Source organism: Gopherus flavomarginatus, chromosome 22 (assembly GCF_025201925.1).
Source record: "Gopherus flavomarginatus isolate rGopFla2 chromosome 22, rGopFla2.mat.asm, whole genome shotgun sequence".
In the NCBI taxonomy this organism is placed as follows: Eukaryota; Metazoa; Chordata; order Testudines; family Testudinidae; genus Gopherus; species Gopherus flavomarginatus.
The window spans coordinates 11,160,856-11,175,636 of record NC_066638.1 but is presented as its reverse complement, the minus strand read 5'-3'; the positions used below and the strand labels follow the sequence as shown (position 1 = coordinate 11,175,636).

General features: G+C 56.0%; 1 protein-coding gene across 2 annotated transcripts in view; it reads left to right on the top strand.

Moving 5' to 3' along the window:
* The first annotated feature begins 12,718 nt into the window (after nt 1-12,718).
* Nucleotides 12,719-14,781, top strand: part of AHDC1 (AT-hook DNA binding motif containing 1) — a 109,964-nt gene continuing 107,901 nt past the window's right edge. The window contains exons 1-2 of one of the 2 annotated variants that reach the window (XM_050931993.1): nt 12,719-13,011; nt 13,496-13,616. In XM_050931993.1, coding sequence (XP_050787950.1) covers nt 13,520-13,616 — 97 coding nt within the window. In that variant the 5' untranslated portion in view covers nt 12,719-13,011; nt 13,496-13,519. The other variant, XM_050931992.1, reaches the window with a different exon arrangement.

Below are 14,781 nucleotides of genomic sequence, written 5' to 3'. Positions count from 1 at the left end.
GAAGCACAGCTTGTGCCATTGCCAGCCCGTGAATGCAGGGGGGTTAACTCTGCCCTCGCTCACACCTGGCTGATCCCTATGAATCAGGGCAGAGAGGCAGAGTTAATTCTGGGCCCCTGGTTACCAGGCAGATTGAGAGATGGGGACAGACTTCCAAGTGCTCCGCCCCTGGATTTTCAACAGAGCTCAGGGGACGCAGCATTTGTGGCTTGGCCCTAAATGGGGAGGGATTCCAGGAGATTGGTCACACTGCCTGGGAGGGATGGAGGGAGCCCTGGGGGGTAGATGAGAGGGAATAAATATTGCAGAACCCAGCAGAGCACGCTGCCATGGGTGGGAAGGGAGCAGGGGGTGCCGCAAACCAGGAGGGAGCGGAGCTGCTTGGGCTTCTCATTAATTTCATCCCGTGGAAGGGGAAGGCTGGCTCCTGGGCCTGTCAGGGAGATCAGTAACACCAGGGGACAGTCTGGAGGCACCTTCACGGGGGAAACGAGAAACCAGAGTGGCTAAAGAGCTAGAAAATATACCTAAGGGAGCGGCCCTGCGTTGGCCCCTGGGGCAGGGGCTTGGGGAGGTGGAGGAGGTTTCTACGTTCACTCTCATGTCTAGGAGAAGCGAATTTAGCTGCTGCGTGGTTGTGCTGTGAAAGTGGGTGATTATAACAGTAGCACCTAGAGGCCCCACCCCGAGCAGGACTGTCCTGTGCTAGGGGCTGTACAGCGGGTGACTCGCTGAGCTTGCAAAGGGGAATGGAGTGGAGAAAAGGATTGTTATCCCAGTGCACTGGTGGGGGACTGAGGCCCAGAGTGACCCAGGGGCATGCAGGGAGACTGGGATAGAGTCAAATATTCAACCTCCGGCTCCTCCATTTTTAGCTTGCTGCTTGAACCCCAAGGCCGCTCTGCCTCTCTGCACAGGGTAATCGGCATGACACCAGTTCCCCAGTCCACAGGGGCTTTCACCCCTCGCTTGAATTCATTTGTGGGTAGAGCTGGTATAACTGAGGCCAGGGCCGCCTAGAGGATTTGGGGGCTTGGAGCAAAGGGGGGGAGCTGCGGCGCTTGTACTCACCCGGCAGTGGTCCGGGTCTTTGGCGGCATTTCGGTGGCACTGAAGGGCCTCCCGCTGCTGAAATGTTGCTGAAGACCCGGACCACCGCCGGGACAGGGCTCGCAGGGCCCCTGCAGGGCAAGGGTCCTGAGGCAAATTGCCCCACTTGCCCCACCCCACCCCACCCCACCCCACCCCAGGCAGCCCTGACTGAGAGAAGAATTTATCCCAGAGCAGTAACCTGGGTGAAAGTCAGGCTAAGAAGGCAACATGTGCCTAGGTCCCTACCCTCTCCTCCAGGCCTGGGCCCCCAACCCTGACTGCCATATACTTTTGCCAGGAGGATCTCTCTGGGGTCCCTCCCAAGCACACACTCCCCCTCGACACCGGAGACGGAATCGGTGAGAGATTCCTCAAAGAGCTTTTTACTGAAAGGCTCTTTCTTTGCTCCTGGAGGAAGGCAGAAAGGGAGGAACCGAGCTGGGAGGAGGGGAGAGAAAACCCAGAAAGGCGGGAAGCCAGGAAGAGGGGCTGCTGGAGGAAAAGATGAATGAACGTGGTCAATCCAGCGCTTTGGTGCTGCCGGTGGAGGGGGCTGGGGGAACCAGGTTGTTTTTCTCCCCTAGCACAGGCTTAATGCCGCCCCCCCGTCCAGCTCTGCCGCTGAAGCGAGGGGGAGGGGACGGGAGGCTATTTTTGGCTTAGTCGTTGCTTTCTGGGATCTGTAGTCTGGTGTGGGTCTGAGCTGGGGGCCGTGTCAGTGAGTTGGCTGCATGGCTAATGCAGCCTCCCTGTCTGCTCCTGGCTCCCTGGAGGAGGCTCCTGGTGGGCTGCACGTTTCCTGAGCCCCTGTCGAGGGCGCCGTTGGCTGGCGGTTCCTGTTGTATTTCCATCCGCTTGTTCCAACACCAGAGCCCGGGCTGACCAGTGCGTGGGGTGCTCTCTGGCTGGTGGTGGGCTCGGCCACCAGGCCAGGTTACCCGGGGGAATGCTGATACCTTGCTAATGCAGGGGCTGCACACAGTGGGAGGGTGCATTCATCCCCCTCAAGATGTTGGGCCACAGAAGAGGGTGGAGTCTACTACTGCTGCTAGCTAGGGGGCTTGGTTTAGTAGCTCCCATGGTAGCAGCTTCTGCCTTTAGATCTGAAGAGTCCCAGGTTCAAGGCCCCAGTGGGGTTAGTTTTGTCGGCGACAGCTCTGGGGAAGGCGGCGTCTCTAACCAGCCGTGCTGACACCACAGGAGATGGTGGCGTAAGCTAGCTACCTGGGTCAGGGCAAATGACTCGGAGGGAGGGAAGTGGTGATGCCAGGCCGAGCCTGCGGTCCTTCCCCTTAACAGACTGCTGCCCCGCTTCTAGGGAGTAGGCTGATGTCTCTTGCTTCCTAAAACTGTGTGTCAGGGCCCTGGACAAATGATGGAGGGGATGTCCCAAGCGCTGAGTGCTCCTTCCCCCACTCTGCCAACTTGGGTGTCTCTCGCCGGGGTGATCGGCTGATGGCCCAGCTCCTAGCCTGTCCTGGCAGGCAAGGTGCGGATCCGAGAGACAAGGCTGAGTTGGAAGGAGCACCCCAGGGATGTTGGGCTGAGGCTGCCGGACGCAGACAGACCCTGTGGTTCTCTCTGGCTCCCGGATGAACAGGCTGCGCTGCCTGGCATCCCCCAGTGGGATCCTCTGAAGTGCTGGTGTGGACGCCATGCTCGGGGACGGGCTGCTGAGCACCGCCCCGGTGCTTGGAATGGAGGAGCCCTGGGAATCCCTGTGAGCAAGGCCCTGCTGCAATCTGTCCCTGGCCCTGCTGTGTCTCTCACCAGGACACATGAGAATCCCTGTTATAGAAAGGCCCTCTCCCCGTCTTCCTGGTACCCTGGCCCCCAATCTCTATGGCTCTTATTTATGGTTCTCTTCCAAGTTCTTCCCCAGACTCACAGGGTGACCTGAGGCCAGCCACTTAGGGCCAGATTTTGAAAGGTATAGTGCCTAAATCCTACTGAAATCAATGGGAGTTAGGTGCCTAAATCCCTTTGAGAAGCTGTGCCTTAGCTGTTCCTCTGGGCCTGGGTTCCCCATCTGTAAAGGGGGGTGATGCCCACCTCCCTGGGGGCTGGGAAGCTAGCTGCAGCGAAATGTGCAAAGTGCTTTGGGATCTTGGTGGACATTGCCACGGATGCCCAGGATATGGCTGCTGTCCTGGAGGAAATGGGGGACAGGCCCTGCTGGGTCTGTGCCAGGCAGGCGGTGCTGCAGTTGGGTGCACTCTGTGCTATCAGAGGCCCATGCTGCTCACATCACGTGAGATGTCTGCTGAGGCCTGAAAAATCTCTTGCCACAGTTACAGGCCCAGCCCCAGGGCTCTGTATTGATTAAATAATCCCTCAGCTCCTCTCTGCCCCCTAAGTTTTCCAGCACCAGCTGCTGCTGCATGGCACAAAGACCCGGCATAGCCAAACTTGGCACCGGGAGCCAGGAGACCTAATGAACAGGGGACACCGGAAGCGCCAGGCATGTCCCCCAGGGCTTGGCAAGGAGCAGTGGCTCACCAGATCTGCTACCCATTTATGGATACAGCTCCCTGTGCTGTAGCCTGAGCTCTCAGGGGGCGCGGGCCTCCAGGGAGGATAGCAGCCGGTTGCATAGTCGGGTGGCAGAGGGGCACCTGTATGTGACATCTCCATCTTTACTAGTTACAAGGTGCTAGACAAACCTGCCCCACTGAGCTTACGATGCAAAAACCAAAGAGGAAACTGAGGCATAGACTTGCCCAAGGTCACCCAGCAGAGGAGCGTCCGGTCTCCTGCCTCTGAACCAGGGCTATGGAGCAGGGGGCCTGATGCGGGGGAGTGAGAGAGACCAGCATGGACTGGAACAACATGCTGCAAACCTCACACTAAGGCTCTTGATTTCCCTTTTGCTTTCATTAACGTCTAATCTGCAGCGCAGCCGCCAGGCCGCACTTGGGAAGGGAAGGGAGGCCCGGTAATGAGGCTCAGAAGCCGAGTCCCCAGGTCTGGCTCCGTGTGTGCGGCTCATCCTGTGTCTGCGAGGCTGTCACCGCGTCACGCTGGGGATTAGTCACTCGGCGGTGCCGGAGGGGCTTGCCTGCCTCACTAACGCTAATAGGAAGTGAAGCGAGGAGCCGCTGCAGACAAGGGTGGCTTCTGCTGGGCTCTGGGAGGGCGCGTGGCCCTGGCTGAAAGCCCCACCAGCGTGGGTAACACAGTTACTGGGGCAGAGGGAAACTCCCTGGCGAGGTGTGTGACTGAGTGTTCCCGATCCCCTCCGCCAGGCCCTACCCCCAGGCCTGTCTCAGCAGGCAGCAGCCAGCTGAGCTCCGTGGGCAGGAGCGAATGTGTGGGATGAAGGGTTCAGAGGTGCATGCAGAGGCAACTGTGGGGAAGGCCTGGGTAATTCTATGAGCAGGGAGGGAGCCACTCTCAGGCTTCAGGGCATCCAGCTCCTGCTCCCTGGGTCAGGAAGGAACGCCGCTTCCCCCAGCCACAGCACGGTGTATCTAGTCAGCTGCAAGAGGCTGTTTTGCCTTCCCTTCATGTCTCCTTGGCTGCCGCCAGAGGCAGGACTCTCGGGGGGCAGAGGCCCTGCCTGATCACCAGCACTCTCGTGATTAACCCCCTGCTCAGGTTGCCCACAGGTGGGGTGCTGAGGAGTGACAGCTGGAAGGGGTTGCTGAAAGGCCCTGTTCTACCATTTCTCAATGGGCATCAGTCTGAGCCGGGCTGGCAAAGGATACAGGCCAGAAGGGAGAATTTTCCCCAGGGCCGAGTGGGTAAGAGGTAGATCTGGCAGTTGTGATGCCTCCCCTGTGGGGGGTGGATGGATGGGGGCAAAGGGAGCAGGAATCCAACTAAAATAGCCGCTGGCACCAGCCTGTGCTGGTGTGGGGCGGGGAGCTCTGCTGACCCTGGCCAAAGAAGATCTAAGGCATTTTGCCAGCACGAATGACCTTTCCTGCCACCCTCCTTTCCACAGGACCAGCCTGCAGATCCACCCATCTGCGTGGGTATGAGCTGCACCCCTCCGGTAATGGGCTCCTACACCCCCACGCGCTCAGAGACTTGCAGGCAAGCCGTATGCTGCGGTCCGCGCTACGCGCCCCGGGACAGCTGGGAGTGAGCTGTGATGGAACGCACTCTGCTCTGACATATGCTGGCAACAATGCAACCTGGAAAAGCAGCCTGTGTCAGAGGGCAGAAATAACCTGCTCCCCGGGGAGCAGGCCGGGAGGGTCAGTTAATTAAGGAGTCTGCAGATTTTGATCTGGCCACGTCGGAGAGCTTGGCAAGACCTCGCAGGCAGCCCGGTGCATGTGGAACATACAGACTTGGGTCTCGGCCAGGAAGGTAGAGCCCCCAATGGCAGGTTTAAAATGCATTACCTCTGCAGCTCTGTGTTCCGTGCTGCGTTTGATCAATTAGCTGCTCTTCTGGGAAAGCGGCAGGTCTGGGGAGGTGGTACTGCAGTGCGGGCGCTGGACACCTTCCCTCCCATACAGCTAGACTCGCCTACGGATGAGCCTGCAAAAACAAGCCCCCGCTCCTGGTCTGGGCCTCCCAGCTTGGCTGTGACACACAGCCCCGGCGTCAGGGCACCGGTGTGCTGGAGGCTGGGAGGGACGGTCCCTGTTTGCCATCTAAGGAGTCAGGAGAGGCACAAGGCGGGAGAAAGGAACTTTTAACGAAGCGGAAACGGAGCCCCAGAGGGAGTCAGTGACTTGCCACTGCTGGGGTTTGAGCCCGGATCTCCTGAGTCATTTCCCCCACCCCAACTCATGCCAGCTTTAACCACTAGGCCATCCTCTTTCTCATGGGCCCCAGTGCTCCCGCTTCTCCTTTCAGCAGCTGCTGCTGCTCCCAGGCACTCACCCTGCGGGTCTGGCCTTGCTCTCAAAGGAGGTGGGAGCCTTTCCCCCTGCACAGCAGGGTGCAGAGCAGCAGGGTTTAAAGGCAAATCGGGCCTGTGGGCTTAGTGAAGGGATCTGCACGTTAAGGAGCTTGATGAATTATTGAAAAGCATCCGTGATGCCTCGCTCCTCCAAACCCCATTAGTGTGTGTGGGCGCCGTTGCAACGCATACGGGTGAGGGGGTGAGAGGGAGGAGCACGGCCTTCTTTCCCCCAGCGCCAGCCCACTGAGGGAGGACTCCGGGCAGCGCTCTGGTGGGGGCGTAGAGCTGGGCTTGGGGGCAGGGGATGGGGGTTTGCCCTCCTGACATGGTTGATGGTCGCTCTGCCAACCCACCCCTTGGCATCTGGTAACCTCTGTATCGTCACCATTTGGAACTCCTCCCCTTCCCCCCTGGGAAGTGTCAGCTGGCACCAGCCTGTAGTTTTATGGCGCCCTGTGTGTTGTACAATGCAGCGTTTGAGAAAGCAGCCAGTGGAAGTGATTAGAACTACAGGAAGGATCCCCAGTGAAAGAGCCGGGCCATTCGGTTTCGAGGGGAGCCGAATGAGTAGGGATAATGAGACCTATGGAGGAGGTAACTCGGGCACTCCTATTTACCCTCTCAGACTGCAGGAACAAGGGGATGCCCAATGACGCATGTGTTGCCTTTTCATCTCATAAAAGGGAATTGTTCGTTTTGACCTGATTAGCTTGTGGAACTCCCAACCACATGATAACGGTGAGCACGGAATTTAGGTTTCAAGAAAGGATTAACCCATTTCTCCGGCTGAGAATAGCTGCAGTTGCATTAGTTAGGGGAAAATATGTAAGGCACAAACACTCATGCTTCAGGGCTTAAGGTGATCACCATGGGCCTGAGATCAGGAAGGAACTTCCTCCAGGTGCAAGTTATTCTATAGTAAGTGGAGGTCCCTCTGAAGCAGCTGGGATCAGTCATAGCAATGGGGGTGGGATGGCATACCAGGCTTGATGAACCATTGGTCTCAGCTGGGAGGCCAATTCCTGTGTTCCTATAATTTAAGAAATATAACCTCATGTGGTCTCCTCTAACAGTCCCCTCCTCTGCCTGAAACCACCAGAAAGGTCTGGTTATTAATGTCCTAACATCCTTTTATTCTGCTGACACCAGATGGAATTTCCCAATTTGACTCCTAGCCCAGACACAAGCGTTGGCTTAGCTACCACTGCCGGCTTCTAGGGGCACCAGGAGAAGCTGTTTCCCTCTGTACTGCTCCAGACAGCACAGGGAGGAAGGTGCAAAGCTGGGCCATCCCCATGCAGAAAGGATAACGCGCCAGCGGGCCTGATTCAGAGCTGATGCCCACTCTGTCGCGTGCCGTGGTGTTACTCCTGATTTACACCAGCACGTCTCTGCTGGCTGCTTATACGCTCTCCCAGAGGCACTCGGATTTCTCTCACACTCGCTGGCACTCGCTGGGTGAACCCACACCCCTCTGTGACACCCGGAGCCCAGCGATGCTGCCAGATGTCCAGCTCTGGACGGTGCAGGGATTGCGTTGCCATGGCCCTCCCGGGAATTGATTCAAACCGACCACAGCGATTTCCTGCTTTTCAGACTTGTAGGCTGCCACAAAGGTCTGCAATAACTCAGTTAAAATCTGGCCTCCTCTGAGGATGATTTTTGCTCTAAAACCCTTCCTGTGCCCCTGACCATAGAAACCTAGCTTCTGCCCCCTGCTCTGACCCCGCTCGTGATTAGACGCAACTTGGAACAAAATAAGTTTACAGCCACATTGCTGCAAAGGAAGTGTGCATCTCAGGAGGCCACTCCAGCAAGCCTGCCTTTAAATATAAGATGAATACAGTGCATAGGGATGTGTACCTTCTCGCATGTTCACCCTGTGCATGGCATAGCCAGGCTAAATGCTAGGCCGTAGGAAAGCCTGCCATTCCAGCCTGGTTTTCTAAGGTTTCCTTTCAGGTTTACATGTGGAAGGGTCCCTACCGTGCCAGTAAAGATGAAACGAAAAGCCTGGATCCTATGCAAAAGTTCAGCGGGCGACAGACCTGGGCCCAAACCCAGGCGCAGAGGAGGGCCAAGCCAGCCACGAGATGGCAGCGTAACCCCGCATTCAGGCTGCTGAGGCAGCACCAGTCTGGGAGAGAGAAACAAGGCTCCTGGGCAAGTTGAGTTCCCGTTAGCCCCTGGTGCGTCTCCGGGAAGGTCAGCGGGGAGCCGGGCCCCCATGTGAACAGTGACTGATGGGATGCAGGTGCCGGTGGGCGTGCCCCTCTTTGCAGGCGATGGCGGTTTTGGCATGCACTCGTGCGCGTTGGGTCGTGCCCTGCCGTCGACGGAAGTGCTCAAGGCCTCGCGTGTGGGAACTGACCCTGGTTCGCCAGCTCCGCCTGCCTGAGCCCCGAGCGATTCAACATGCACAGGCCCCCGGGACTGCGTGTCACTAGATTTGCCCCTGGCAGGGAATGGACCCATCCAGGCGCTGCCCGTCAGGTCCGCCTAGACCTATCTGAACCAGGGCCTGGCTCTGGCCGACGCTGGATCTCACCCAGCTATCCCTTCTCTCTAGAGCAGAGCAAATCGGGACCTCAACAGCCGTGGCCTGGAGATGTTTGGCTCTATGTCCAAGATGCAGGACTGCGGCCTCTGTCTAATGGGAATGGTCGAGGCTACGGGGTGGAGCCGGGCTCAGGACCACAGCCTGTGTGGGTGCCGTCGGGCGATGCAGTCACTGGGTGTAAGTGGGAGGGTTGGCTCAAAAGCCAATGTGGATGATCAGGACAGGCACCCACTCAGGACTGAGGCTTGAGTGGGGATTTAGGCAGCTCAGACCCTTTTGATTGTTTGCCAGCAGGGACCTGAACGCAGCAATGGCACCCGCAGCCCCGTGGTTGTAGGAGAGAGGCTCTGTTCTTCTCTAGCCCCTTTCACCCCATGAGCTCAGCGCCCTTCACACGTAGTAATGAATTAACCTGGGTCTGGTGGCTCAACGTGATTATCCCCGTTTTGCACAGGGAAACTGGGTAACCAAGAGGTGATGTGACTTGCCCGAGCAAGTCGGTGGCAGAGTTGGGAAGAGAACCCAGGAGTCCGGATTCGGAGTCAGTGTGTGCTCTAAGCAGGGTCTCTTGCTTTAACTGTGTGTGTGTCTCTAGGTATAGGCTGATGCCTGGGCCAAAAGCCATTATGTGGTGAAATTCAATCCAGGGGCTTGGGGATGGAATGAGCTCAAGTGGTCTATATTGATTCTCAGTCCTCTCAGATTGAGTTACAGCCTTAGGAATGGCTCAGGGCCCGTGCATTGTTATTCACAATCGGAGAGGCGCGCGTATAAATATTCAGCTAGGATTAATTGCTTCTGGAACAGAGACCAATGCAGATGGCATGGCAGAACAGGGCCTCCAGAACTAGGACTCTCCGTCCGGTTATAAAGTGGTGACTGCCACCAGCACCCCCATGACATCTGTATGTGCGGTCACGAGCATTGCATGGGACGTGTAGACCAACAGAAAGCAGGGGAGGAAAGGAGATGTCCTGTCAAAGGCAATGGGAATTTTGCTACCAGTTTTAAAGCGGAGCGAGGGGATGCGGCAGGTCCTACCCATCTCCTTTTAATTCCATGGGGCTTTGGGCCCAGTTGAGATGTATTTTTTTTATGATAACTATAGAGATGAACTTCAAACCCGACACAGGACTCGGACAGTTTTAAGCAGCTCATTGATTAATACGTGACCTTTCAATGCTGTGGATTAAATTAATAAATCTTTTGAATTTAAACCTATGCCGCTTGCAATGTAATGTTTCCTGTACCGTCTCCCAGGGGGGAGAATCTGCTCCTTTTCTCTGCCTCAGATGTGTGCTATGCCCACAACTCCACTATAGAGTGTGTGCATTTACACCAAAAGAGGCAAGATTACTGCCAGGTAATATCCTATGAGATCAGAGTATGTGGATCCTTCTGGATTTTGATCAGTGACTAAAAAATAGCGGAAAATTCAAGGCTGACCTCGTGGGCTAAATGATAAAAACAGCCTCTCCTTTGCTCACTCAAACATCACGGGTCGCGTGCATGTGCAAATTCTATCAATGAGCCAGGTGGAGGGCGCCCATCCGGTTTGCAGCTGCAAAGTCTAATATCGTGCTGCTCTCTGCATCATCTGCTTACCTACCAGTCCCCGGCAGACCCACTGATGTCCCTGAGATCAATGGGGTGAGTGCAATGAAGAGGACTTAGTCTTACGTGTTTGTTCATACCCAAATATTAATTAGAATTAAATATACAATAAGCACCCTAGAAGTGTATGTGTAGGTGATATATCCCGATGGTACATTTTCTGTTTCATCTGCACCTATGTGTTATTTCATTGATGACTCACGTGTGATTAAAATTCTAGTGATATTCCCAATCCTCTGGAGTTAACCCTTCACTCATCACTCAGGAAAATAAAATGTCATAACAAACATCAGTCATATTATGTATTTTAATTGTATTGTAGCGATGAGCCTATGTGAAATTAACAATGAGCGAGTGCTTTGAGATCCTTGGAGAGACGGGCCTATAGAAATGCAAATTAGTATTTAGAGGCGGAGATGCAGGGGGCAGGACACTGGACTGAGGGCTTGGCTACACTGGCGCTTTACAGCGCTGCAACTTTCTCGCTCAGGGGTGTGAAAAAACACACCCTGAGCGCAGCAAGTTACAACGCTGCAAAGCACCAGTGTAAATAGTGCCCCAGCGCTGTAAGTCAATCCCCACGGGGAGGTGGAGTACCTGCAGCACTGGGAGAGAGCTCTCCCAGCGCTGGCGCCGCGACCACACTCACTCTTCAAAGCGCTGCTGCGGGAGCGTTCCTGTGGCAGCGCTGTACAGCTGCAAGTGTAGCCATACCCTGAGGGACAAGAGACCTGAATTTTACCCCCAACCCTGCTACTGACCTGCTGTATGACCTAGGGAAAATCATCTCCCTGCTCTATGGGGAAAGGAAGTATTTTTTCACACACACAGTCAACCTGTGGAACTCCTTGCCAGAGGATGTTGTGAAGGTCAGGACTATAACAGGCTTCAAAAAAGAACTAGATACGTTCATGGAGGGTAGGTCCATCAGTGGCTATTAGCCAGGATGGGCAGGGATGGTGTCCCTGGTCTCTGTTTGCCAGAAGCTGAAAATGGGCGACAGGGGATGGACACTTGATGATTCCCTGTTCTGTTCACTCTGGTGCACCTGGCAGTGGCCACTGTGGGAAGACAGGACACTGGGCTAGATGGACCTTTGGTCTGACCCAGTCTGGCCATGCTTAGGTTCTGTTTCCCCCCCTGTTTTGACTGTAATCTCTTAGAGGCAGGGGCTGTCTCTTGCTACATGTCCGCACAGCGCCGAGCACGGAGTGGTACCAATCTTGGTCAAGACTTCTGAGCATTACCATGATACCAGTGATGCTAATGCAATTCCTAGGGCTTTCGATCCCTCACCGTGTTTTACATGAACAAAATAGAAAGTGAGAAATGGTCATGCTATTTCCTAGCACTTCAGGGGCAGTGCTGGATTTTGCACATGCAATTTTACCATGCATATTTGAAGTGTGTGTGTGTGTGTGTGTGTGTTGATTGGATATATGAGGAATATTCCACCAAGATTCACTTTGTATACAACCCTGTACTGCCAACTCCAAACACTCAAAAATCACACGTCAGGGCCCCAAGCACCATGAGATTGGCTTAAAAAGCAGCAGACTCTTTCAAGAGAATTCAGCTGGGGCTCTTTCTGTTTGCCTTCTGGTTTGTGACGCTTTAGGGAGCCTCGGGATCACATTTTCAATCTTTTGGCCACAACCAGTGTTAAAAACTTACTTGTTTTTAATAAAAGCTGAGAGTCTCTTGTACTCACATGACTCCAGGGGCTGGAGCTTTAAAAAATACACCCCATACCATGGCAACCCCAGCACCAGTGGACGCCAAGCACAAATTCACCCACTGAATAAGTCACATGGAGGTGGCTTGAATATTTAGGCTGATGTTTCCAAAGCCACTGTAAGGGATTTGAATGCTTCCTTCCCAATGGGAATGGGGTCTCCAGATCCTCTTGAATGTCTGCTGGAAAATACACAGCTATGCCACACAGAAACAGGGAACCCCTAGACCCTTCACCATCACTGCCCCGACCCTAGCGCTGAATCCTGCAATCCCGAGGCAGTGCAAAGCAGTCTCTGTCAGTCCTTTGCCAGCACCTGTCCTGAGCTCTTGTCCATGGCTCAGACTCTGGTGCCACCCGCTCCCAGTGCCAGTCTGTCGACTGGTTTACCTTAGTCCACCCCGTGCTTTGCTGCACATTGGGCTACCCACATCTGCCATCCTTGCCTCTCAACTGCCCTCCTCTCCAAATCGGACTGACTACCTAAGAGAAAACCACCGGGGTTTTGGCAATGCTGAAAGAAAGTGGATTTTTCCCATCCTGTGTGGTTTAGGTAGCAAGATAATCAGCGCCTAGCTCCCTGGGATTGTACGGTTCTCTTTCTCTCTCCCCAGAATATCCTAGCACCAGCAGGGAGGAGAGAACTCCAACCCTCCAGCAGTCCCACTGGAGCGGAAGGAGAATCCCCACCAGCAGTAGAGAGCCTATGACACACACACCGCGGAGCAGTTGCAGTTCCGCTTCCACCCAGCAGAGGGCAGCGGTGCCACATCCCAGGAACTAAAACAAAAAAACAAATAAACAAACAAACAAAAAACCCCGAACCAGCCCGTCCTGCGGTTCCCAGCGGGATGCGTCCGGCGGGCCCCGCAGCCTGGCGGTGGATGCAAAGTTCAGCCCCAAACTTTGCAGAAGTTGGGCGGCCGGGCGTGGCGTGGATTCAAACACCGCCCGGTTCCGCGCGTGGGCTCCACGTGCTCCGAGTCCACGCACCCAGCTCCCTTTCCCCCGCAGACAGGCCGGGCGCCCCGGGATCCCAGGCTCTGCCTCCCCCCCCGGCTCCGGCTTCGCGGAGACTACAATCCCCGGCATGCCCCGCCGGAGCGCTCCCTGGGGTTCCGGCGGCTGCTCCGGCTGCTGACAGCGAAGGTGAGCAGAGCTCGGAGGCAGGCGGCAGCCGCAGCAGCAGCAGCCCCCAGAGCTAGGGAGAGGCAGGAGGGAGCGAGCCCGTCCCCAGCCCGGCAGGCTCGGCGGAGCCCGGCAGGCAGAGCGCAGCAGAAGGCGAGAGAGGAAGGCGGGAGGAGGAAGGAGGAGGGAGGAGGAAAGGGGGGGGGACAAGCAGCCTCAGCTGCAGAAGCCAGAGCTCTGGTCTCTGTCTTCATTTCCTTTTCCCACCCAGCCCCGAGAGCCGCGGCGGAGGGTGGAGAGCGATTTCTCCCAGGCTTGCAGCCCCCTCTCCCCGCACACACACCTCCCTCTGCTCCTGGCTTTTCTTTTGTGTGGTTCCCAGGCAGGCGGAAAGCAAGGGGGGGGCGGATCGGAAGGGGGGGTGGCTAGGCGGGGGGGGGATCATGTCCAGCAGAGTTGCTTGAGGAGAATGTGAGCGGAGGCGATGAACATGCTGTCATTGAAGGTGGCCAGTGGTGCTGAGGGCTCCATGAATCTCTCTGGCAGCAAAGACTCAGCCCCAGTGGAAGAGAAAAACCTCCCCCGGCGGGCGGCTTCGGAAGGGCTGGGTGCCCAGCAGCCGGCTGGTGAGTACCAACCTTTCCCTACCTCCCCCCCCAAACCCGGCCCCTGGGATCCCCACGCTGCTCCACTCGCCCGGCTCCTCAGGGCTGCTGGGTTTGCCAAGCAACCCTCCCTTCCTCCCCCCCCCCTGCAATGAGCTAATCTAGGAACTTGCTGCAGAGTGCTTGGGCAGCAAACTCTGTGGGGAGGGGGTTAAAGGGCACCGTGCAGTCCAGATGAAACAGCCTTTGTCTCCCAGTGTAGCGGCTTGGCAGCAGTTGAGGCCAAGTGGGTTGTATTTCTCTGATTTCCTGTCCGCCCTCCCCGAAGCCCACACCACTCCAGCGACTGCCTCGCAATATGCTGCGAAGCAGCCACCTCTCCATCTCTCGCTGGCTGGCTTTCTGGGTGTGTGCCCCCCCCCCCTCCACCGCCACCCTTTACCAAAAACAACAACAAAAAAAGACTCAATCCCTACCGAAAATCGCTTTAGGTGTAAACACTAATCCTGCCTTGCACATGCAGATGGGGGCGATGCAGGCAGGGGCTGTGCATTTGAGAAGCCCCAGAGTAAGAGGATATGTTTACTAAGTGGCGGGGGTGGGTGGGTGGGGAGCTGCTTTGAAAGGGAAGGGTGGGTGGCGAGGGGGGGGGTTGGAATGGAAGATCAAGCCAGCAGTCTTTATTATTTCAGCATGTGGGTTTGGTTCGAGGCAAAAGAGTGGGGGTGTTGGGGACAGACGCCTCCTGGCTCCGGCTCATTCCCCCCCCCCCAACTCCCCAGTTTGGCAGGGTGAAGTTGCATCCTCTGTGAGAGTTGTTCCCAAATTGCAGGAGTTTTAATTGCAGGGCAAGGAGCAAAAGCCGCAGAAATGTTTGGCGAGGGGGATATGGTGGGTGGGGGGAGGTAAAGGCTGGGGTGGGGAGACATTGTCTGGCAAGCAGAGTTGTGTGCACGCGCTGGCGGGGGGGGTGTTACTAGAGCCAGCGTTACCTGTGGAACAAAGTCGCCTACTTCTTTAAATAAATAAATAAGCCTGGAATCTATGCATTTCCTTTTGGAGGGATGTGATTTCACAGGGTTCCTCCGCCTGCCTCCCCCTGCATGTGGGATTGCTGAGTGACAGCTGTCAGGCTGGCTTGTGTCCACTAGAAGGCAGGCGGCAGTTATAATGAAGGATGTCAACA